The sequence below is a fragment of the Chiloscyllium plagiosum genome, unplaced genomic scaffold (assembly GCF_037043375.1).
Source record: "Chiloscyllium plagiosum isolate Xiang-an unplaced genomic scaffold, Cpla_swu_hap1 HiC_scaffold_24, whole genome shotgun sequence".
Lineage (NCBI taxonomy): Eukaryota > Metazoa > Chordata > Chondrichthyes > Orectolobiformes > Hemiscylliidae > Chiloscyllium > Chiloscyllium plagiosum.
This window is the reverse complement of record NW_028270162.1, coordinates 29943088-29968740: the sequence shown is the minus strand read 5'-3', so window position 1 is coordinate 29968740 and position 25653 is coordinate 29943088. Positions and strand designations below refer to the sequence as shown.

The 25653-nt window shown below is 38.1% G+C and overlaps 1 protein-coding gene across 1 annotated transcript in view; it reads left to right on the top strand.

The window, feature by feature from the left end:
• LOC122562410 (coiled-coil domain-containing protein 63-like) overlaps nucleotides 1-25653 on the top strand; it is a 90626-nt gene that overhangs the window by 51566 nt on the left and 13407 nt on the right. Inside the window, exons 4-8 of the mRNA XM_043715267.2 lie at nucleotides 4448-4637; nucleotides 9464-9586; nucleotides 16818-16999; nucleotides 18602-18759; nucleotides 22736-22959. Coding sequence (XP_043571202.2) covers nucleotides 4448-4637; nucleotides 9464-9586; nucleotides 16818-16999; nucleotides 18602-18759; nucleotides 22736-22959 — 877 coding nt within the window. The remainder of the gene's footprint in view (nucleotides 1-4447; nucleotides 4638-9463; nucleotides 9587-16817; nucleotides 17000-18601; nucleotides 18760-22735; nucleotides 22960-25653) is intronic.

Sequence of the window (25653 nt, the reverse complement as noted above, 5' to 3'; positions counted from 1 at the left end):
AATTCAACTCTGTTATATAATTCTGTCACTGATTACAGAGTTGTAACACTTTGCAATTTGACCATAATGTAACGTAGCTGATCTAAAGATCAATTTACACCAGAGTTTCATGATTTTGTAGGTATTGTGAATGATTGCTGGGCATTCACTTACCTGTTAATTCAGAACTAGATTTCAGCACCGATTGCAATGAAAATCAGGGAACTTGGTATTAGTCATGTAATCAGAAGAGAAGGGCATATGAATCATTTAATTCCAGTGCCACTTACGTGCATGTTTGCAGGCAAAATAGAAAAGATAATGATAGCTTTTAGGAACTAATTTGGGGACTTAGCTCAGCATGTGAAGGACGGGATGTCCTTTGTCATTGGTTTAAAGGGTGCAAAGGAAGAGAATAAAACGTATATAAAACCATTTATGGGTATATACTCCTGGGATAAAATTCCATAATTATGGTCTTCAAATTTAGGGACGGGTGTTATGACTAGTATAGAACATAGGAATGTCACACTGATCAAAATACTCAAATCACTAATCTCGAGAGAAATAGTTGGGACTCTGAGTATAAATTCTAAAGTTCTTTTGAATAAATTATGTCAGAGGACTGGAGAGTGGCAAATGAGACTTTTCAAAAAATGGGACAGGAGTAAAAGATAAAATATAGGCCAACTAGTCTTACTTCAGTTGTTAATAAGCTACTAGGGCAGAGTTTTCCCTGTAGGCTTCAGCTTTTTGCTGTCAGGCTCAAATGAGGATGCGAAGACCACACTGTATCGGAGGGAGTCACTCCTCTGTGATTTCCCCAAAATTAACCAATTTATGTTCAAATGTTAGGTTAGCCATCTGATCTAGGACATTGGGTGGGCTCTCAAAGCTGGGGCTTCCTATTGGAAACAGCAGCAAGTTGCCATGACAGGTAAGTAAAAGGGAGGGTGCATCAAGGTAGAGATTTCATCTCTCCAGACTTTTCAAAATTAAACTAAACAAATGAATTCAGCTGTCTGGCTATCATTGTGAACCCAAACAGGCAATGTTTGCCAGAAGGCTACCTCCAGGTAATTGTATTGTCTCCCACTGCCTGCTGGGCTCTGGATATTTCTAACGATAGGTGTCTATCACAGAATTGTTGTGGTGCAGAGGGAGGCCATTTGGCCCATCATATCTGCACTGGGATACAATAAATAATATCAGTGAGAGTCTCCAGTGAAGCGCTGGTGGTATATCCCGCCTCTCTATTTATAGGTCTTGGTTTCTTAAGGTGGGTGATGTCATTTCTAGTTCTTGTTTCTCAAGGGAAGGTAGATAGGATCTAAATTGATGTGTTTATTCATGGAGTTCTGGTTAGAATGCATCATGGTAGCCCACAAACCTACCAACACACTTAAACAGCAACTAATGAACCTAAAGGATCAGTTAGATACTACCAGCAAAACTAATGTAGCTTACAAGATACCATGCAAGAACTGTAAAACATGTAGACCACACTCAACAACCTGCTCTGAAATCTCTGCTCATATTTTGATAGCATGATGACTTCCACCATAACAGTTGAGACAACATTCTAAGACAATCAGCAATATTCGATCTGAAACAATTCGTAACATTATTTTAAAATATCAGTCAGCCCTTTCTCAATGTAATTGATGTTTTTAAAAATTCTAGCATGCAGATCTGCATATTCACCAAAAACTAATGTGTTCTGCCTGAGCTTTATCCTACCTAGGTACAAAGATTTTTTATTTTAAATCTGGCCATTTGATTTTGACTATATTGTTTACAGGCTAACAAACGTTTTCAGTAGCAATAAAAGAAACAGAAAACAGCACCAAGAGTAGCTCCTAACACATAATAGGAATCAGTTTTTCAAAGCACCACCCATTAATGCCAATTTGTAAAGACTTACAAAGCATATAGTACATTCCAGGTAAAAAAATGGGAAATCTTGCATGAGGTTCATTGCAGTTTTTGCATAATATTGAAGTCATAATGAAATTTATTACCAACTAAAGATTGCAGTTTGTCTTTGCCATGAATCTGGCAGGGATCAAGAAAAATCTGATCCTTGATCAAGTTCTCAGCTCACACAAGCGGTATCCAATTCACTAAACAGGAAATAATGCATTGTGTTTTCTAGAATAATCTTTCAATCCCTCAGAGTGTTAGACCTAGTCAATTGGCAAACCATTACAAGTTCAAGTCCCACCCTCAGAGTTAATTGAAAAAATCTAGATTGACACTCAAGTGCAGTACAGAAAAAAAATGAAAAAGAGAAAAAAAAAGGATAAACAGGAGTGTCAACATGATAAAAAAAGAAAAATAAATAAATAAAAAGGATTAGTTCCCTCCAATTCTATTTTGATTTAGTCCCTACCCTCTCCCTCACTAGAAAAAAAAAGTGCAGTACAGAGAGAATGTTGCACTATAAGAGATGTTATATTTCGAATGAGATGTTGAACTTAAGTTCGACATCTCATTCGAAATATAAAATCCTTTATAGTAGTCTACTCTCTCTCTGGGAAGTGTAGAAGATTACATGACAGAGTTTCGAAGAAGAGCAGGGAACTATCCCCAGACCTGGCTGATATTGATCACTCAATTAACATCACATAAAACAAATTGTCTGGTCTTTATCACTTTGCTGTTTGTTAAAGTTTGCAGGGCACAATATTTCCTATCTTACATCAATGACTGCTCTTCAAAAGCACTTTGTTAATTGTAATATGCTTTGGCATATCTAGGTCTGTGTCCAAAAGATTGGGTGATGATTTGAATAAACTTACCTTGTTGTTTCTGAAAGTTTATTTGTAGCATTAAGTTCAAAAAAGTTAAACTTCATTCTGTGTGGTCAGCTTTGAAGCTGAAACACAATTTAAAATTTATAATATAAATTCAAAACTTTCTTTCTGTGTTTCTATTGTATAGAATAGAGGCCAATTGTATGACTATAGTACATTATCACAACCTCTTTTGTGTTCTTAAGAGTTTTTAAAAACTTATTTGTGATAGCATTAGGCTCCCTGCAATGTGATTAATTGAGCCATTTGACTCAATTAAAGTGTACAGGTTTGTTAGTATGTTACATATGTAAATGTCATAATTCTTTTATCTGTTCAAGGGATTGGGCATCTCTGGCTAGGCCAGCATTTATTACCCAGAGGGCTATTAAGAGTCAACTACATTGATGTGGGTCTGGATTCATATCTGGCCAGACCAAGTAAGGATTGCAGATTTCCTGGCTGTTATCAGGAACTGGGCTTTGCTCAACATTCCTTTAAACCACAAGGGCTTTCTAAATTGTAAATAATTTTAAAAGTATTTGGAATATTAAAATATCACAGAAATAACTCATTGTATGGAATATTTGAACAGCCTAATAAGCTAACTTGATATCTTGTTTCTTTGTCCTAACACTCTGCATCTCTTTGTATCTGTTTGACAAACAGTTTTACAAACTAGGAAAAGCTAAGAAAACAGCCACTTTTTGAATGACAAAGAGAGACACTACTGCAGACTTTCCACTATTGCTACAAATGTTAATTATTATTGTTTGTTTAGCTGAAGAGTGCAGAGCTCTCTTTTTTATATCTTAATCCAGAGGGGTCTCCCAACATTCAATTAACATATTTGGGTAATACTTAGGTACTGGGCCCCCAACGGCCCTTCTGCTATTCAAACTTAACAAATGTGGTCACTTGTGACTGATTTGAATTACTGCGGCATATCTTTCTCTCCCCCAAGACCGTTCGATGACCCTGAACCATACAGTATTTCTCGAGTTTGTTTTCTGCATAAGTAAGGAAGAGAGATAGATTTATGTTCGATTACATGTTACACTTGAGATCTGAGTGAGGTGCAGTTGGGTCTATTGCAGGTAAAAAATGTTTGTGATATTTCTGGAACTATTTCTTGGAGTACATAATGGTTTTGATTGCATGTGACATTCTATTCATGATTTAAGGCCAAGTTATCTGGGAAACTCCAAGGCCAAAAGCCTGTGAATCAACTCAGTTTATGTTCATTACAAGTTTATTTTCAGCATTTATTCAAAACTTGTTTGATACGTTTTGAAGCTGAAACTCCATTTTAGGCACATTTTATTCTTTAAGCATTGAGTCTGAAGAATGTATGTTAACAGGATGATGGAATTTGCCCTCTCTACCATGCCATTGTTTGTGGTCACTTTGAATTTGAAAACAGAATGCTGCAAGTAGAATATTGTCTGTTTGTACACAGGAATAAATTGTGCAGTGACAACCTATAAGAGTATTTCTTTTCTTCCTGTGAGCCAGAAGAGTGTGAGGTTTGCTGTCACTGTAATTATAGGAGTCATTAATGGGGGCTGCAGGTCAAGAAAAGCCATACAAAGAGTCGGTATGCCTATGGATCTTGAGTAGTAAGATGCAATTCATGTTTCTAAAATGTCTTTGGAACTTGATTCTTTTTGCAGACGAGAGTTAAATATATTGCAGCGTGAACATGAAAATCTTGCAACAAGCATAGCCCTTGTCACAGCTCCGCAGAATGTACAGAAGGATATTAATGATTCAACACAAATAAAAATGTTGTTGCAAAGCAAAGAGGAGTATGATTGCCTTGCCGAGCAGGAAAAGAGTCTGATCGCTAAGCTCGATGCTCAGGTATGTGTCTAAAATCTTGAATATCCAAAATTAGTAAATTAGTATTTGAAAGTTTATCCAAAAAAATTGAATCACAGAATTGAATCCACCATTTAACAGGGTGAAACAAAATTGATTTTCACTGTTTCCATGATTGTATATTACATTACAGAATTAATGCACATTGCCCTGAATTTTTAGGATGGCCATTCAAAATGATTGGAAATCTTAATTAGAAACAGAAGTTGTTAGAATTAGATAGCGATAACTGAAGAAAGAAAACAAGCAAACATTTCAAATGGGATCATTCTTAAGAACATGTGAAGATTCTGGGTAAGGGTCCCATTCGAAATGGTGAATTTTTCTTTCTCTGTCTCCTGCTGAGCAACTTGATGAAAGAATGTCCCCTTCTGCCCTTCATGTGTAATCTCTGCATACAAGCTCAGACCAGGCTTCAAGGTTACAGTTAAACACACTTATTAATACAATGTGACAGATGGAAAGCTACAGAGAAGTATGCTTTGAGCTGCACAGAGTCCAACCTCTCATGGAATACTAATGCATGACTACTAAAGTCACAGCGACAGCACAGGCTTATCTACATATCAATTAAACACTAGCTTTTTATTTCCTTCACCAAATACATTTTAAGTTTTCAGCATTGTTAACCAAAAAGACATTTTTAACATTATCAGCTGAAATATTTTAATAAACGTATTCCCCTACTTAATCTATTTCCAACCCCACCATCTCCCCACAAAATCCGTTATTCACTGATTCAAGCCGTGTGAAGATGTCACATTTCTCCCTGAACTGGTCATTCAAAATAGTGTGGAAGGGTGATGGCTTTATGGCTGGCTTGGAACTACTTCTTTCAGTAGCCGAAATGAAAGAGTAGAATTAGTCTCGGTATCCCCAAGCTCCAAGCGCTGAAAAGGACAGGTTGCTAGTGGACTACCACATCAGAATAAAGACAGATTGGTGCTCATCAAGAGGGCGCCACCTGTTTGACTGGGCATGAATCCATTTTATTTCTTTCATGATGCCTTCTAGTGAAGAGAAGATCTGAAAATGAAAGACTGCTGAATGGTGAAGTTGCATGATCGGCATAGGGCTGAGGAATATTACTATTTAACTGCAATAGCAAGACAATGACATCTTAATATTCTTGCAGTGTAATGTCAAATTTAGGATGAAGGGAGGATTGTATCAATGGGGACACTGGAGAGTATAGATTTACTTATTTAAATGATTTGCTTCAGGTTTACAAAAAAATCAAGAAAAATCTCGGCGATTGATGCTTACTTTGGAATATGTTTTCTGGACTGAAGTTACCATGAAATATTTTGGACAAAATAATGAGATAAGAGGAACTTCAGATTTGAATACTTTGAACACAGATTTCTGAAGATGAAACATTTTCTGACTCTCATGCAAGAGTAGCACTTAATTTTTTTTGCTTCAGAATTGCTGAAGAACATTCTGCTGAAGCAGAGTTTCCGTACTCTTTAATGCTGATGAATACAAGATCATTGTGATCACTTTGTGAAGTTGAAAGCACTGGAACTTCCACCACATCCTCAAAGGATTTTATATCTTTTTCTCATTATCTAATTGGCTTCATAATAGGTGGAGGTGAAGTTTTCTGTTCACTCTGATCCAGAAGACCATGATGCATTGTGTCAAGAATTGATGTGTCTGCATGGTTTTCTTCCTGAAATGACAAAATTTGGCCTGACATTAACATGTTGTCAGCTTCTCAGGACATGTTTCCTGGTTAAGAATTTCTGAAGAAGAAAGAAGCTTATTTTTTCCAGATATCATTGGAGAGGGATCACAATGCTGATCAAACTCTTGTAAAAGCTGAGGAAGTTTTTCACAAAGGAAATCATTGAATCTTCTTGATGTGAAGCTTCAATAAATGAAGAAACCCATGGGAAGACTTCACAAATTCGGAATCTGTCTTTTGTAGATGAAAACTCATTTTCCTAGAGATGGTTCCTCACAAAATGGTATGTAAGTATTATTCAGCCATAGCACTTTTTCACAGATTGGAGTATCAACAACACATTGACATCATTTACCTGTGCTGGTGGTTGTTGTAGAAGACCTAGTTGAATATATGATCTCCAATTTATAAGGATTTGTTTAGTTTCAACATGACATAGATAGGTTTCTTTATAACTTTACCATGTAGATTGTTTTGAAACAAAAACAATGTGTAGTTGAAAGGGTGTAGCCTCCAAGACTCTGGATCTTTCCCTTTGATGGTCAAAGATGTACAGTGTAAAGTTAGTCCACAGTATCACACAGGTCAGTATTAATTTAATCCAGAATCAAGAAATATATATTATCAAAATTCCTGACTTCCAATTTGACAGACTAATGATCCTGGTCTGCTTTAAGACCAACAACATCCATTTGACCAAGGATGTATGTAATTTACATGCCTTCTTCAAGTTGTTTTTCAGTTTGCTTTATTGTTTTGTTCTCGAATTAACATATTTAATTTATATTGAAGAGATAATCTTGCATTGCAAAACTGCTAAAAGTGGTCAAATCTCCCACACCGGAAGTAATGGGTGCCCTCTCCTTGGGAATCTTGTCACTTGGGACACTTATCCTTCAAAATGGTAGTTCCTGCTTTTTTCTCATGTTTGGCAGCTTTTTTCTTGGGATGGCAGACATTTTTGGGTCTAGCCAACTTACAGGTTGAACTGAGCCTTAGACATACTTTGTATTGCCCAAAGTCACGCTTTGAACACTAACTGTCTTGTATGCTGGTTCATCTGTTTGAAGGTCAAGTCTTGCTCTTACTGCAGTAAATCAGAGAATGTAACATTGAGAATTCAGACAAGTTTATCCCTTGATACCATAACATCACATGAATGATGACACTTCAAAATAATTCCACAGAGGCTGGTATCCCATCACATGTCACCCTTTATTTATACGTGGAGAGTCCTTAACACTAATCCAGTTCCCTCAGAGCCATCTCGAAGAGTGAACAGGATGTTCATCTGTCAGATTAACAGTCCCAATCAGAGAACTCATATTCTATAAAGTCCACCTGGCTGACCTCGTTACAATCATGACAACTCTATATAAATCTTCAATGGAATGTTGGGATCCTTGGTTGGAATGAGTACATTCAATAACAAGGCTCACAAGACTAAAATAAACATTGAAGGCTGCTGGAACTCTCTGAAAATCTGCTGAGGTTTCATTAACACATTTCCTGATAAGAATGTTGTCAGCAATGGAGCTGACTGGGCCTAAGAGAATATTTACCTGGATCTGTTCAACCAGAGATTTGATGCTGTTCTATACCTGTGAAAGTACATCTTCCATAACTCTTATCTAACTACTTGCATCAATCCTTCAACAGTATTAAATGACTTTTGAAAGGACAGCCCTGCTAAGTGTGCATGGACATGCTGCCACTTCAGAGATTGCACCACATTACCTCACTTTGAGTAAGTCTTCAACTACTTTGAGTGAGTCTTCAAATCATGGTATTCTGAATTCTTCTCAGGATTTTTGCCTCATGGTTCAATTAATCTTTCATTATGATCATTCAGTGTTGCCTTGTGGTTCTTTAGATTCCTCAGAAAAATGCAATCTAGCTTTGAATGCTATCTTCATTGCCGCTACCATGTGTAACAGGTTCTAACGTGGGTTCTTCAGGTGTTCATATAAACTCAGGGTAGACTTCTAGGTTACTGCTAAATAATATTGATTAATACTTTGGACTTGATGGTAAGGCTACAGATCAGCATGATTCAAACTGTACAAATACAGACCTCTTAGTAGAGTACTAACACCTGGCTACCGGGGTTGCAGCGACACCACAGCTTACCTCAGAACCTCATTTTCATATTTATTTAAATCCTATTTCCACATTTGATGTTGATTTTTTTAACCTACCAGCAATGAATGAGCAATAAAGTTAGACATGAATCATTTACTATTTAATAACACATAATGTAGATGAGTTATTAGATTTGGATTCATTATTAAGATTCTATTGAAAAACTGCAGGAACCATTACAGTCAATGTCAACCCAAATGATATTTGCAGCAAGAAATAGTTGGGTTAGGAAAGATCTTTTATGTAAGATAACTTGTTCTCAGGCCTCTAACATTCTCTATCTGTACTGAAGTAGATTTGAATGACTGCTTCTTCAAGGTCACAACCATTGCCTCGTGCCTCCTTGTTTCAGCTCCCTATGGTTGTATGGTTACAATTGGGGATTTAAAACCACCCCCTTCCTTAAAAGTACAAATACGTTCATGCCTTTTTGTTGATTTTTCTTTTGTTTTTTTAAAGGTGTGGGAGGGATGATCCTTCTGTTTTCTTGTTTGTTCCTGTTGGACAACATATGCCCTAACGTCAAGTTGCAGGGTAGTAGTTGCTGTTAGTCTCCTTGCTATGGAAGAATTTCATAAACATTCAATGTTCTCTCCTCATTTGAGAAAGTAACTGGAGATTGCTTAATGCCTCACAATAATAAACCACGCCTGAAATTAGGAGCTCAAAAGATTGTGGTCAAGTCTATGGTCCAAGATTCAAATGCGTTGTGGCTTTTGATTGTGGCTTTCATATGACTTGTATTCTGATTTATTTTAGTGTACTGAAATGTGTTTACTGCATTCCATTCACTAATCTTGCCTCTAACATTAATCAATGTGAAAGAAATTACTGAATTTGTTTTCCTTATATGTATATGAGCTAAAAATACTCTTATTCTGAAGAAAACGTTTCCCACTATCTACATAATATATTTACATATAAAGGATTCATAAATACTTAGAAAAAATGCATATCATATATCTTTATTGTACAGATAAGAGACCAAGAAGATAAAATTAACAAGCAAAAGATGTCTATTGGAGGACTGAGGAGTGTTCATCAACGACGCAGACACTTGCAAAAACAAATACAGACTTTGGAGAATCAACTGAACTTGGTAAGTTGATGTATAAGAATATTGTATTGAATGAATTTGTTTTTGAAACCATCCAGTGCATTTCAAAATCAACAGTTTTGGCTACTTGCATGTTTATTTTGACCTGACATGTAAAATTGTCAAATAGTGTTAAAAATCTCACAACACCAGGTTATAGTCCAACAGGTTTAATTGGAAGCACTAGCTTTCGGAGCGACGCTCCTTCATCAGGTGGTTGTGGAGTATCAAATCTTTTTAACTTTGTACACGCCAGTCCAACACCAGCATCTCCAAATCATGTCAAATAGTGCCTCTGATGAAAGGATTTGATATCAGTACTGTCTTGTTTCTGTGGTATAATGTAAGAATCAATTTGGACCATTTGGACCATTTTGGACTGTGTCTCTTTACTGAGCTTCTAAAAGTGCTAATTCTGAATGGCAGCATATCTTGAGAATCTGCTGGCAACCTTCCACACCTTTCTGGGACTTACATAACATGGAGATGGGGAGATTTTCTAGCCTGTTCCAGGTAAGATTGGTTCAAAATAATGTGGGGTAGAGGGACATTCACTGACCTATATATAAGTGGAGACACAATGGAATATACCGGCAAGTATTGTAAGCCCTCAGACTTTGATATCCAAATATTTAAAACGTTGGTGCATAAGACAGACTTGGCTGATTGACATTCCAGATGACATCCTAGAGGATAGTGAGTGTTGTTGAGAGTGAATGATGCCTCCAAGAAATAGATATGAGATTAGATTTCCTTCGTAAGGAAAGTGGAAATGGCCAGTGAGCTAAAGATATCAAATTCTTAGCACAGGTTGTACCCCGTCCACATTTACAATACAGTTCTAGCTCAGATTGGGTATATATGTGAATTAGAATGGGACTTGCATTGTATGTTCTCTAGATCAAATATAAATTGAAGGAAATGACCCATGGTGCATGTATTTAAACTTTCCCAGGCACAAGTTATACGTCCAAATACCGATAACTACGAACTAATTATGTCTTTCCTCAAGGGCAATTTCTGTACAGCATTAGTCTGTGTTCAAAATATTTAGCTAACATATATAATTAGGTCTATATATTTAATCACCAAGAAATCCAGTAAGGAACTCAGAAGAAATGTATTTACCAAAAGATTGGCAAGAACATGGAACTTGCTACTTACAGAGTGGTTGAAGTGAATTGTATACATGTATTTTAGGGGAAGCTAAACAAGCAGTTGAAAGATAAAGGAATAGAAAGTTCTATTTGTAGATTTAGATAAGAAAAGATAGGAAAAGGCTTAAGTGGCGACTCATACTTTCTCCTTGTTAGCACAAGCTGCTGGCATTATTACCAACTTTAAATACCTTGCACCTACTCCCTAATAAAAAATCTGGGCCACCTTTAATCTCTACCCAACTGCCCATTCTAACTGCAAGGCAGTGATCAAAACAATTTGCTTTGCATTTGTTCACAAGACCTCCTTCAGTTTACCCAAGATTTAAAGACACAGTTTCAAAATGTAATAACTTACAAACCTGATGATACGTACTCCAAACATTATATTATAAACAGATTATATAAGAGTTCCTTCAATTGTTGAAGTTCTCATGTTTTGAGGCTAATTTGTGAGTAAGTGACAAAAGAGTATGTTTGCCAAGAACTGCTTTGGCTAACATAAAAGTTTTTGCATTAAATCTGCGATCTTGATTTTGCACGTACAAGAGTTTGGTACAGCCACTTCAACACAATAATAACATTGCTGAAAAATCACACATCTTGTCAAAGCTTATCATCTCGCATTCATGACAATTCAAGAAAAACAGCATTATACAGCAAGAAAGAAGAGTGCTGATTAACTGGAAAATGCACCAATGAATAATCATGATTTGGAGATGCCGGTGTTGGACTGGGGTGTACAAAGTTAAAAATCACACAACACCAGGTTATAGTCCAACAGGTTTAATTGGAAGCACACTAGCGTTCGGAGCAACGCTCCTTCATCAGGTGATAGTGGAGGGCTCAATGCTAACACACAGAATTTATAGCACAAATTTACAGTGTGATGTAACTGAAATTATACATAGAAAAATTGATTGTCTGTTAAGCCTTTCATCTGTTAGAATACAGTGACAGTTTCAATTCTTTCATGTGTAAATCACAAAACCTTTTTTTAAAAAGTTGCATTCTCGGGTTAGCTGTTAACAGCGTTGATAGCTAGACAATATGTTGAAGGTGTTGGCCCCCTGTGTTCTCTGTCTATGCCATGATGTTTAGATTGATTCTAATCTAAAACGTGAGATAACGGATTTTTACATAAATTCATGCAGTTTTTGAGCTCAGAGTTCTACATGAATGCATGCAGTTTTTGAGCAAAGTACAATGTAACGTTGCAAGTACAAATTCACCCCACAAAATATATGGTTGCATGTGGGTCTTTGTCTGTGTGTGTGTCTGTCAGGGTTAGGGGTTGTGAGTGTGAGAAAGTGTATGTGTGTCTGTGTGTAGTAAGTGCAGAGTGTCTTAAGTCTGTGAGGGGGTGCATGTGTGAGTGTGGGAGTGTGTGTGTCTGTAAGGGTGTGTGTGCATGTCTGTGTGCGCTTCTGTGTGTCTGTGTGTATGAGTGTATAGGAATACCTGTGTGTGTGAGAGTGTGTGTGTGTAGGAATATCTGTGTGTGTGTATAGTGCAATGGTGGTCACCTGTAATGTGAAAAACCCAAGGTCCCGGTTGAGACCCTCCCTATGGGTACCGAACTTAGCTATCAGCCTCTACTTGGCCACTTTTCTCTGCTGCCTGTCCCGAAGTCCACCTTGGAGGATGGTCACCCGAAGGTCCGAGGCTGAATGTCCTGGACCACTGACGTGTTCCCCAACTGGGAGGGAACCCTCCTGTCTGTTGATTGTTGTGCGGTGCCCATTCATCTGCAACGTATAAGATAGACAACGTTGGCTGAGTCACATGAGTACCTCCCATGTGGTGGGAGGTGTCCCCACGCGTAATGGTGGTATCTATGTCCACACTCTGACACGTCTCCTCAGGAGACAGACACGTGCTGCAACTGACAGGGTACCCTTCGTTGTTCAGTATTTCCCACGAGCTGAATAATTACGCCATGTTTTTCGTGACCTGCAACACATTATCATTGAGGATGAGCACCTCACCAAGACCTTCCCGCACACTTCCACTACTTGCCTTTAATCAACCGTCAAACCTCAAACAGATCGTTGTTCATAGCAAGCTGCCCGGCTCTCAGGACAACTCCATACAACCCTGTCACGGTAGGTGCAGACACACACACACTCCCACACTCACATATGCACCCCCTCACAGACTTAAGACACTCTGCACTCACTACACACACACACACACACACACATACACTTTCTCACACTCACAACCCCCAACCCAGACAGACAGACACACACAGACAGACAAAGACCCACATGCACACATATATTTTGTGGGATGAATTTGTACTTGCAACGTTACATTGTACTTTGCTCAAAAACTGCATGCATTCATGTGGAAATCTGAGCTCAAAAACTGCATGAATTTATGTAAAACTCCGTTATCTCATTTTTTAGATTAGAATCCATCTAAACATCATGGCATAGACAGAGAACACAGGGGGCCAACACCTTCAACATATTGTCTAGCTATCACCGTTGTTAACAGCTAACCCGAGAATGCAACTTTTTAAAAAAAGGTTTTGTGATTTACACATGAAAGAATTGAAACTGTCACTGTATTCTAACAGATGAAAGGCTTAACAGACAATCAATTTTTCTATGTATAATTTCAGTTACATCACACTGTAAATTTGTGCTATAAATTCTGTGTGTTAGGATTGAGCCCTCCACTATCACCTGAAGGAGCGTCGCTCTGAAAGCTAGTGTGCTTCCAATTAAACCTGTTGGACTATAACCTGATGTTGTGTGATTTTTAACCAATGAATAATGACTGACAGGTTATTGCTTTGTTTGCTTTGTTTAAATTTTAAACCTGGAAGGTTGATTGTAATTGGTTAGGACTTTGCCCTGAGAAATGAACCAGTGAATGGCACTCATATACTTTATTTCATTGACATAGGCACAGTGCATTTACACAGTCTTTGGTTGTCAGCATAATTTTGTGCTCTGTCAAGATTATATAGCAAATGTAGTTCACCTGCAGCATCATATCTAATGTTGGACATGGTGTTGCAGATGTATGTGCTGTTTGAGTATAATCAATATCTACTTGTTGCAAATGGCTAGTCTTTGGCACCACACCAGCATTAAAATTTATGTACTACATCGCTTATTTGTGTGATAGTCAGAATATGTTTTTGGCCTGATGGTGACTTCCTGCTTGTGCTTCCTCTCATGTTTTTGGTATTGTAGCAGCAAGGAGCAGGTAGCTTCATTTGTTGTTCAAACCTTTGAGGTAACTTACTGTCCCAGCGTAGACTGAGGACTTTTCATTTCTGCTTTACGATTTTTCATGATGTCAACAGTGACTAGCTGGCTCTTGTTTGGTGCAAATTTTATTTGCCAGACCTGAATGTTGTCCAAGAATTCCTGTATGTGGTCATGTTATGCCTCACTATCAGTAGAATGGCAAATAATACTGACTGCATTCTTAAGAAAATAGCTTTACCTCTAACCTTTTGTTGTAGAAAAGCTCATTGATGAAGGAATTGAAGATGGTTGGACCTAGGGCACCATCCTGAGAAACTCCTGCAGTAATGACCTGGGGCTGAGATGATTATCCTTCAACAGCCATTACCATATTCCTTTGTCCTAGGTATAACTCTGTTGGGTGGAAAGCTTTCTCGTTGATTCCCATGACTTCATTCTTGCTCAGGAGTCATGATGCCACATTCTGTCTAATGTTGCCTTGAGGTCAAAGGCAGTCATTCATGCCACCAGGTCGGCACCTCATTTTCAGGTTTGTCTGGTTCTGCTCCTGGTACAGTATTCCTACAATCTGCCTTGAACCAGTGTTGGACATTGTCTCAATGGTCATGGTGCTGGATACTGTTAGTGCCAGATATACTCAAGTGGGAGCTGGACATGGCCCTTACAGATAAGGGGATTGAGGGCAATGGAGAGAAAACGGGAGAGGGATACTGAAATTATATGATCAGTTACGATCTTATTGAATGGCGGTATAGGCTTGAAGGGCCAAATGGTCCACTCCTGCACCTATTTTCTATGTTTCTATGTATGCTAATGAATATGCCAGGCCATCAGGTTACAGATTATGATTGAATACAGTCCTGATACTGCTAATGATGAACAGCACCTCATGTATTCCCAGTTTTGAGGTGCTAAATCTGTTCTTACTCTCTCCCATTTAGCCTGGTAGTAGTGCTATACAATATGTACGAGAATCCCTCAGTTTGAAGATGGGACTATGTCTCCACAAAATAGTTACTTCTACCAGTGTTATCATTGACAGATACATTTATGATAGGTAAATTGGTGAGGACACAATCAAGACGGTTTTTCTCTTGTTGGTTCTCTCATCAGCTTCCACAGCCCCAGTTTTACAGGTTATGTTACTGACTCAGCCAGTTCATTCAGTAAGGTAAAACATGACTGTGAAATTGTGATCTATCTCAATGACAAAAATCGAAGTTCTCATCTCAAAGTATATTTTGTACTCTTCCTACCCTCAGCGCTTCTTCCAAGTGTCTTTAACATGGAGAAGTACTGAAGCATCAGCCGAGGGAAGATAGTGGGAGGTAATCAGGAGGCAGCTTCCTTGCCCATGTTTGACTTGATTAAACTTCATGGGGTCAGAAGTCAATGTTGAGGACTCCAATGGTAACTCCCTCCCAGCTGTATACTACCGTGCCACCACATTTGGTATGTCTTTCCAGGTGTTGGGATAGGACATTTAAAGAGCTTATGATGGAGGAATGGGAAATCGGCTGTAAGGTATGATTCAGTGAGAATGAATGTTATGCTATTTACTCATCTGTGGGACAACTGTCCAAATTTTGACATAAGTCCCCAAATGATATGAGATACTGGGCATGGAGGCACACATGTGGCACGTGATTAGGAGGGAAGGTCGCAACTTACCTCTTTACATTCTGCTCCTTAAAATTATTCTCTGACACAAGAAAGTCTCCAGATGGAAATTCAGCCTTACCTGCTCCTGGTTAACCCTTTGTCTGCTTTAACTCCCTGACTGGCATGAGTCGAATGAAGTGAAGTGACAACTGTTTTCAGCTCCTGCATTAAACACCATTCACTGGTTGCTGCAGCTTTATATGCTTGGTAGTGTGTGTCAACACCAAAAGTGGGCTGAGTTTCAAACATGATCATTTCTTTATCTTCAAAATTGCTTATCTTTATCTATAGCAACATTACTTACCTGCGCTCCCACCTCATTTTAATTGCTGTCAATGTTTATCCATGTATTAATTTTAATTTGTTAATATCCACCTTGTTAACATACGGTCCCATACCATTCATAAACTCTGTTTAAAACTTGTTATATCCTGTACCATTTTATTCGCCATTATGCACTACCTTTTCTTTGTCTCCCCGTGAATTGAATTTAAAATCCTGAATTCAATTTCCAATCCTTTTCGGTTCTGACTGTACACTCACTTTAGATGTTTCTGCAGTTTTTTGTTCTTTCTCACATCATTTAGTGCTCTGACTTGGACCTTTTGTTCATTGTTCAACCCCACTGTGTCCCTACATTCAGAAGCTTCAGTGGCTACAGCCTAACTACTTAGAATTTCCTTCCTAACCATTCTTCATTTCTTTCTGTGGTCTTAAAAGACTCTGAAAACCACCTTTTGAAACAATTGTTCAATCAGCTCTGCTTCTCCAGCTCAGAACCAATTTTAAATGGCAAAATGCCTTGGGACTTCCTTTTAAGTTATCCTAACTGGAAATAGAATCCTTGCCTTTAATGTATTGTTTGCTGTTGCTGCACTCTAGTGAATCTCCAGACCCAGAGTGAAGTCCTACAAGGTTTATACTTGGATATTACAGGACATAATAATCATGAAATGAGAAAAAGCCATTGGTCTCGTATTTTGAGAAACATTACTAGTTTACTTGTTATTTGTCAGAACAATATTGTTGTTAAATTTTATAAAAATGAAATGTAATTTTGCAAGGAATAATCGTAAAAGTTCAATTGGTCTCAAACACCTACCTTGTGCAAATCAAATGAGGCCAATACAATTGCCATTTTGAAAAATGACTCATCTTTCTTACCTTGAACCTTGCACTTTCTTTTAGTCAACTATAAAGTTTAACACAATTCTGACTGAAAATCGGAAGCTTCGTGAAGAAATCAATATCCTGAGGGTTAATAAAGAAATTTATACCAAACTCTACAATAAGCTCAGTACAAAACTACAAGAACAAAAAAAAATAATGAAAGAAATTGTTGAGGAATCTGTGCAAGCTTATGATCAACGGTGAGCACTCATCTAGCCAGTACCAGGTTAGAAAGCAAATGAAACTTTAGATTTATGTTTTAAATTGGTATGTTGAGTTTAGGGAACTTCATGGCTTTTTAAATAGCTGTTTCAGTCACAGAAAACTGAAGCATTATTCATTCTTTCAAGTGTCAGCACAAAAGGTTTCACAGCTGGTTCAATGCTGAAATAACAAGTTTGGCAAATGGTGACAGGCTGAATAATGTTAACACTGTGTTCAGTTCCTAACCTATATTTTCAGCCAGTAAGGCAGTTCATGAGATGAAAATTCAAAAATAGACATTGATTGTTAATGAACAGTGATAAAACGATAAACACAAAAGAACATTCAGAATATTATTTGTAAACTCAGAGCTATCTAAATGCAGCAATTTACACATTGATTTTGTTTTGACTTGGATCAAGGCTAAAAGACTTGACTGTTGAAGCCTTGCAGTGTCAGCATTCTAGTTATGTTTTTTTTAAACTGATGCAGTTGAAAAATTGCCCTGGTTCTTTGTCTCCAGTTCTTGAGGAATTATGCAACTCTTCTCCCGAGTTTTGTCTTATAACTTTGAAGTGCATTTCATTAATATTCATCAATTAATCATGGTGATTGTACTGAAAATAATTATTTTACCACTTCAATTTGCCTTCTTATCTGCTGAAGGCATTGACTCATACTGACAAAGGGTCAGTTAGATTCAAAACGTCAGCTCTTTTCTCTCCTAACAGATGGTGCCAGACCTGCTGAGATTTTCCAGAATTTTCTCTTTTGGATTCATACTGGAATGTAGTTTTGAAGGCACAGGCCACATTCTTGCATCTTGCCCACATAATCATTTGTCAGGAACCAGCCTGTTTTCAGATCAACATCAATTTTGACATGGTAGAATTGGATCACTCCAGAATTGATTCTGTCCCTAGGTTGAATTTTTGTACTTGCTTTATAGGCTGTTTTAATTTACTTGATGGGGTTCAGTCGAGGGAATTGTTCTTCAAGGACACTGATTCAATTATGGGACACTTGGCACTGCACATCTGACATCAGTTGAAATACAGAACTGGGGCATCACTGATTGTGAGGGTCAGGTGCATACCAGGCATTGCACTTCTGACTAAACTACTGTGGAGAGCCTGAATGTGTTTTGTTTAGAAGCTGGTAGAAGAAGCAGCTGTTGAATCCTGTTCTAAACTGGGCCACTTGAGAAAGATGATGAATGGTGACAATGTAATTTAATGCAGGAAGACTAGCACTTGCAGACCCCTGAGGCTAGGTTCCACTATTTTAATTTAGAAGTGATGCTGCTTCTGTGGAACCTTGAACCTAAAACATGTTGCCTTATTTTAGAAGGAAGCAAATTCAGGGATCTCTGTGTTCAAAGACCAGCTGTGGATAAGATTGACTAATATCCATGATCCATAAGGCAGATCTCCCTAGTCAGTAACTCGTGATTAAAGAAGTTGGACATGTACAGAAAGCTAAAACAATATCTATGCCACTCAAAATTGGGTCTGTGCATAATGGTTCTTAAAAGCTCTACTTCCAATTGGCACAATTTCTGTAATGTTTAAATAAGTAAATTTTTTTTTCATTCCTAGGATGGAGGCAGAAACGAGAATAAATGCTGTAAAGGAACGAAGTGCAAAAGACATCCTTTTGTATAATACAGAGATAAAAGAACTAATGCGTATTATTGATCATGAGGCAAAACTTAAAGACTTTATGCTGATTAAATTTCGGCAACTTACAAGAGAAGGTATATGGGAAGTTTTTTTGCAAATTTGAAAAATTATATTTTTGATCTGCTGAAATAACATGAGTTAGACCTGGTATCTCAAGCACTTGATATTTCTTCCCACCAGAAATTCCAAGTCTCAGTTTTTATTAAATTCATGCCTGGGTCATGGACAAATCTGGAAAAGCACATTTATGCCATCCATTCTTGATATAAGTAAGTGTTGATGGGTCTACTTCTTCAAATGCTACAGTCCTAGTGCCAATTGTGCTACTGCAATATTGAAATATACGAATTCCAGGATAATGGTACATAATAATGGTTGGTTATATATGTGTGTGGCATGTTCTTGTCCTGCTTGGTTACAGAGGTTGCAACATCTGTTGAACTAATCCTGAGCTGGATATTACATGTCACCACTGGGTGTGTTTTTGATGAGAGGGCATGTAAAATAGATTGGGTAGGTTGCCCACCACCTTCTCATCACTTCAATCCCTTAATACAGGGTTTATGGGTACTAAAATCAGGAGCCTGTCCACCATATTAAAAGTAAATAATTAAGATTGAATGAATTTGTTAAAAACTCATTTGATTCTCATAATATTGTTGACATGGCAGTCCTGGCAGTGCCCACTAGAGAGCCCTGGCACTGACAGAACTATTAGAGTTACTGGCCAGTAGATTGGCTGGTAGCTCTGGACAATGGAAAGCCTCCCCACTCTGCAACACTTTCGTCCATCTACAGCATGTTATGTCAACTCATCACCAACATTTCCTCAGAGGATGGGAGGGAGTGAACCATCAGCCCCCTGAATCTCTGCTGTCCATCCTTTAGATTGTGCATACTGTCTTTGTGATATGTATGCTTGACAAGGTGTGCCAGTGATGTGTGTTTGTTTGCACTTTTTTATAGAACATATTTTAGGAACACGTGCTCCTACCTCCTATCTAATTCCAGATCGTAATGATATGCTCATTTCACTTAGTGCCTGCTTTTCACTTTCCTTCACATCCCTTATGGAACAACCTTCCTGGTCAGTAGACAGCCTTTGGATGAAGGAATGGGCAGCATGGGAATTTGTGCACAGCCCCTGCACAGCCAACCTTCTCCATGTACTTGTGAAGAGACATAATAAATACTGCACATTACTGAGTAGTGTCTCCTTTACAAACTGGGTGGCAGACTTACCACTATAAACTCTGCAAATGATGAGTCTGTTGTTTGTGTCTGAAGATTTGCATTCACCTAAATAAGTAAATTCTTAAATTTAGACATAGCGACCAAGGATTAATATCATGAAAAGTAGTTGAAGTAAGTTACTTTGTAAGGCTGCTTGAACATCCATTTGCTTAAGTGTGAATACATTTCAGGGAAGAAAGATTCTTCTTTACTTTGTGTCTGAAAATTATAGCACAGGTTTCAATACTGATTTTTTCAAAATTCATTCATGGGTATGTGAGCAAGCTGTCAGGCCAACATTTATTGCACATAGGCGAAAGTGAGGACTGCAGATGCTGGAGGTTAGAGCCAAGATTAGAATGGTGCTGGAAAAGCACAACAAGTCAGGCAGCATCCGAGGAGCAGGAGTAAGCGTTGATGAGCCTACTTCTTTAAATGCCAATTGTGCTACTGCAATATTGTAATATACAAATTCCAGGATATTGGTACATAATAATGATCGATTATATGTGTCCATGTCAGGTTCTTATCTATTCCTGATGAAGGGCTTTTGCCTGAAACGTCGATTTTCCTCTCCTCGCATGCTGCCTGACCTGCTGTGCTTTTCCAGCACCACTCTAATCTTGACTTATTGCACATGCCTAGTTACTTTCTTCGACAGCTGTAGTCATTGGGACACCTAAAATGCAGCTATGAAAGGTATTCCAGGACTTTGTCCTGCTGAAAGTAAGGGAAAGGCAATAAAGTACAAGTCACAATGGAGTGTGACTTGGAGGAGAGCTTGCAGGTGGTGGTGTTCCCATGTATCTGCAGCCCAGACTTGAAACACTCATTCTATTTCTCTCCAAGATACTGCCAGACCTGATGAGCTTCTCCAGCATTTTCCATATTTGCTTGCAGCCCTTTCCTTTTAGAAATTGTATGCTGCAAGTTTGGAAGGAGTTACCTAAAAGCATCTTGTAGATGGTATCCACTGTGCTTCAGTGCTGAAGAGATTGGATTGAATGTTAATTAAATCAGCTACTTTGTCTGGCTTTGGATGGTGCAGTATGTCTTGAGTGTTCTGGGACTATGCCTATCAAGCAGAGTGGAGGGCATTCCATTACACTCCTGAATAGTATCCTGTACATGGTGGATGTGGGGGAAATAGGAGGTAAACTACCTACCATCGAATTCATAGCCTCTCACCTGCTGTTGTAGTTATAGTATTTATAGATATTTCTAAACAATATAATTCAAAGATATTATTAGATAGCTCTGAATCAGAAATGGGACTTCAACCCAGTCCTCCTGGCTCAGAGACAGGGACAATACTATTGTGCCGCAAGCCTTGATCAGAGAATTTGTATGGCTGGTCCAGTTCAGTTTCAATTATAACTCCCAAGATATTGAAAGTTAGGGATTAATTGATGGTAATGGCAGTAAACATCAAGGAGAGATGGTTAGATTCTCTCTTGTTGGACACGGTCATTCTCTGGCATATGGTGTAATGTTATCTGCCATTTGTCAGCCCAAGCCCCCTGTATGTTATTTGGATCTTGCTGCATATGGACTCAGGCTGCTTCAGCACCTGAAGATTGCAAATGGCACTGAAAATTGTACATTCATCAATTTCTGCACTTATGAACTTACAAAGGGGAGGAGGTAATTAATGAAGCAGCTGAAGTTGGTTGGGCCTAGAACATTACCCTGAGGAATTCATGGGTTCATCTGGTACAGTGATAGTGTCCTTAACACTCAGACCAGGGTGCCTGGCTACAAAGTCATTTGCTCCAGAGGTATGGAATAGCATCTTGAAGCAGATTGTGTAGGAAAATTTCGACCCCTAGGAACTCCTGAAGTTCTGTCCTTGGATTGAGATCATTGACTCTAACACTTACAACATCTTCCATTGTGCTAGGGTATGATTCCAACCAGCAGAATGTTTACCCTAATTGTCAATGATTCCAGCTTTGCCAGGACTCCTCGATGCCATACCACATCAAATGATGCCATGATGATAAGGGCTGTCACTTCCACCTCACTTCTGGGGTTCAGCTGATTTGTCCATGTTTGGACCAAGGCTGCAATGAAGTCAGAGGCTGCATGGCCTTGTGGAACCCAAACAGAGCATCAGTGAGCAGCTTATTATTGAGCAAGTGCAGCTTTATGGGTCTGTCAATAACCCCTTCCATCACTTTGCTGATGATCGAGAATAGACTGATGGGGCGGTAATTGGCTGGGTTCGATTTGTCCTGCGTTTTATTTACAGCTCAAATTTTCGGGTAGATGCCAGTGTTGTAGCTATACTGGAACAACTTGGTTCAGGGCACGGCTGCTTTTGGAGCACAAGTCTCTATTTCCATTGCTAGAATGTTGTCAGGTCCCATAGCCTTTGCAGTATCCAATGTCTCCAGGCGTTTTTTGATTTGCAAACATCTACTTTTCATATTTGAGTAGCCTTATTATTATTGTAACAAATGTTTTTGTTTCACTATTATTACTTGTGAGGCTTTCATTTTCTTGCACTTATTAGGATCCTGAAGGTTATATCATTGAGATAAAAAAAGACTCCTTTTGTACCTGGCTGTGTTGTTACAATTCTCGAAGTGCTAGACGGTGTGACTTAGAAACAAAAATGGAAGTGTTTAATTTTCTAACCATAGACATTACTGTCATTGATGATTGCAAAAAAATTACAATGAAAGGAACAAAAATAGTATGCCAGAAAATCTATACAGAAATGAAAATTCATAATGATGGAAAAAGCTATTAATAACTGACCACATGAATCCAAATTCTATTAAGATCTTTTAAAAACAATTTTTGCATTCCTAGATCATTCCAAGGATAAAATTGGCAAGAAAACAGCGCAAGAAATTGAATATGAAGCTTATGAAGAAGTATATCATCAACTCAGAAATCTGACTGGAAAGGAAAACCTTTACAATCTAGGCCCTGAGTTCGTTGCCACGGAGGAGAAGAACTATGCACTATTTAATTTTATAAATGAAATTAACATTCAACTGGAACATAAACAAGAAAAGATCCAAAATATTAAGGTATGTACAATATTGTCATGACAACACAAAGCACCAATTTTCTTTTTGTAATGATGTTTCATTTTTGTTTCACAAAGAATTACAGCTATGCAAATACACAGACAGTAGATTACATCATCACTGAACAATTTATCCAGCAGCAGTGTACAATACAGGAATGACTTGAAGATGAATGTAGGAAATAGGAGGATAAGCAGACCCTTTGGTCTATTGAGCTTTTTTTGCTATTCAATACAATATTGACTGATCTTGGGCTTCAGCTTCATTTTCCTACTTGTTCCTATATCTCTTGACCAAAAGTCTGTCTGTGCTGTTCTTAAATATATTCAATGATGTAGTATCTACAATACTTGTGGTATAGAATTCCAAGGATACATCTCTGTCCAAAATGACTGACCCCTTATCTTGAGACTATGCCTAATGGTTTAGACTCACCAACCTGTAGAAACAATGCCTCAGTATCAACCCAATTAAACACCTTCAATATATTGTATGTTCTAATAAGTTACCTCTTGATCTTCTAAAATCTACCAAATATAGCTCCAATTTACTCAGACTCTTTTCATAGGACAACCCCCTCAACCCAGGGATCAATCATTGCATCCAATGCCAAGATATATTTCTTTAAATTTGGAGAACGAAACTGAAATTATTATTCCAGATTTGTCCTTTTCAAAGCTCTGTTCAAGAGTTGTCACAAGATTTCTTTATTCCCATATTTCATTCCCTTGCAATAAAGGCTAACATGCCATTTACTATCCTAAATGCTTGTTGTACCTGCATGTAATCACTTGTATTCCTTGTATGAGCACACTTAAATCCATCTGAACCTCAATATATACAAGTTTCACACCTTTTAAAAAATATTCTGCTTTTCTGTTTTTGTTATTGTGTATGCTTTTCTATTCATACAACCAAAGCAATTAGCCTCACACTTAGCCACATTATACTCTATTTGCCATCTTGTCACCCAGTAAATTAATCTCTATATATTTCTTTGCAGCCTCTCTGTGTCGACTGCATAGCCTACTGTTATACCTAACTTTGTGCCATCAGCAAACTTAGATATATTACTCTACCTGTGCATCTAACTCATTAATATCGGTTGTAAATGACTGAGGGCCAACAATGATTCTTCTGTCACTCCTCCAGTCACAGCCTGACAACTTGAAAATGCCCTGTTTGTGCCTTCCATGAAAGTAACAAAGTTTCAGCATTCATTACTGTTGAAGACCACAATTAATATTCTTCTGAATCTAGTAGGATGCATGAGGAAGTACAATGTATTACAGTTCCAATGAGGTAGACTTTCAAATTGTAATGTAATTTTTGAGCAAAACTTGGCATTATGAATTTGACATAAATTACAAAAAAAGGCCTAATTTAATTTCCGTTGTTTGCATTTTATCACCATCATGCATTGAAAATCTACCTCCCTGTGCTGTGCCATGAAGTAGTAGAAACTTAGTCAGAGGATAACACCAAACTGAGTACGGTCACATCTTACAGAAAGGGAGTGATCTCTTCATCACACGCCCATACTGTTTTTCTGGATTTGATGGCCAGTTGTAATGGCAGAGGTCTAGAAGCTAAATATGCACCTTACTGACTTATACAAAAAAAAGAAACTGATAAACTAATAGACTTAATGGGAGTGACATTGATCTTTATCAGTAGCAGGTTTGAAGTTACAAAAGAATAAATTGTATTCCTGTGATACCTTACCACCTTTTCAGACATTCCAAATTACTTTATAAGCATTGGATTACACAGCCCTGGTGTTGTATTTTCATGTAACAAGCTCTCACAAACAACTAATGAGAGGTCACGCTTTCAAGGTGAGAGGTGGAAAGTTTAAGGGGGATACACACGGCAAGTACTTCACACAGAGGGTGGTGGGCATCTGGAATGCGTTGCCAGCAGAGGTGGTAGAGGCAGACATGGTAGATTCATTTAAGATGCATCTGGACAGATGCATGAGTAGGTGGGAGCAGAGGGATACAGATGCTGAGGAATTGACCGACAGGTTTAGACAGTACATTTGGATTGGCTCAGGCTTGGAGGGCCGCAGGGCCTGTAAATTTTCTTTGTTCTAATGAACAGGTAATTAAATCTGAGGACAAAAGTTGGCCAGGATACTGAAAGAGCTCCCTGTTCATCTTCAAGTTTTCCATGAGATCTTTTACATTTACCTCAGCAAAGGGAGACAGCCACATTTAACATGGCGTTCAAATTACGGTGCCTTTGAAAATACAGCATTCCATCAGTGTTGCACTGAAGTGTCAGCCTATATTATATCCTCAATTCCATTGTTGTGAATTGAATGATTTTTTAGGAAATATGTATTTTTTTTATTTAGCAGTGCTAATTGTGAGCTTGGTTGGCTAAACTTTGATGTTCTTTTAACATCAAGTATGCTACTAACACTAAAAATAACCTTTGTTCTTTGAACAGCATCTCTGGTGCAAGCACTAGCTTTGATTCATGTTCTAATCTCAGGCACCATCCATCAGCCAGTGCTTTAAAATTAATTCATCTTTCCGAAGAGTTTAGCAGGTAAAGAAAATATGTGATCTGGTACAAAGCCATATAGACTGCAGAAAACCTCGTAGGTAAAAACAAGGACTGCAGATGCTGGAAACCAGAGTCTAGATTAGAGTGGTACTGGAAAAGCACAGCAGGTCAGGCAGCATC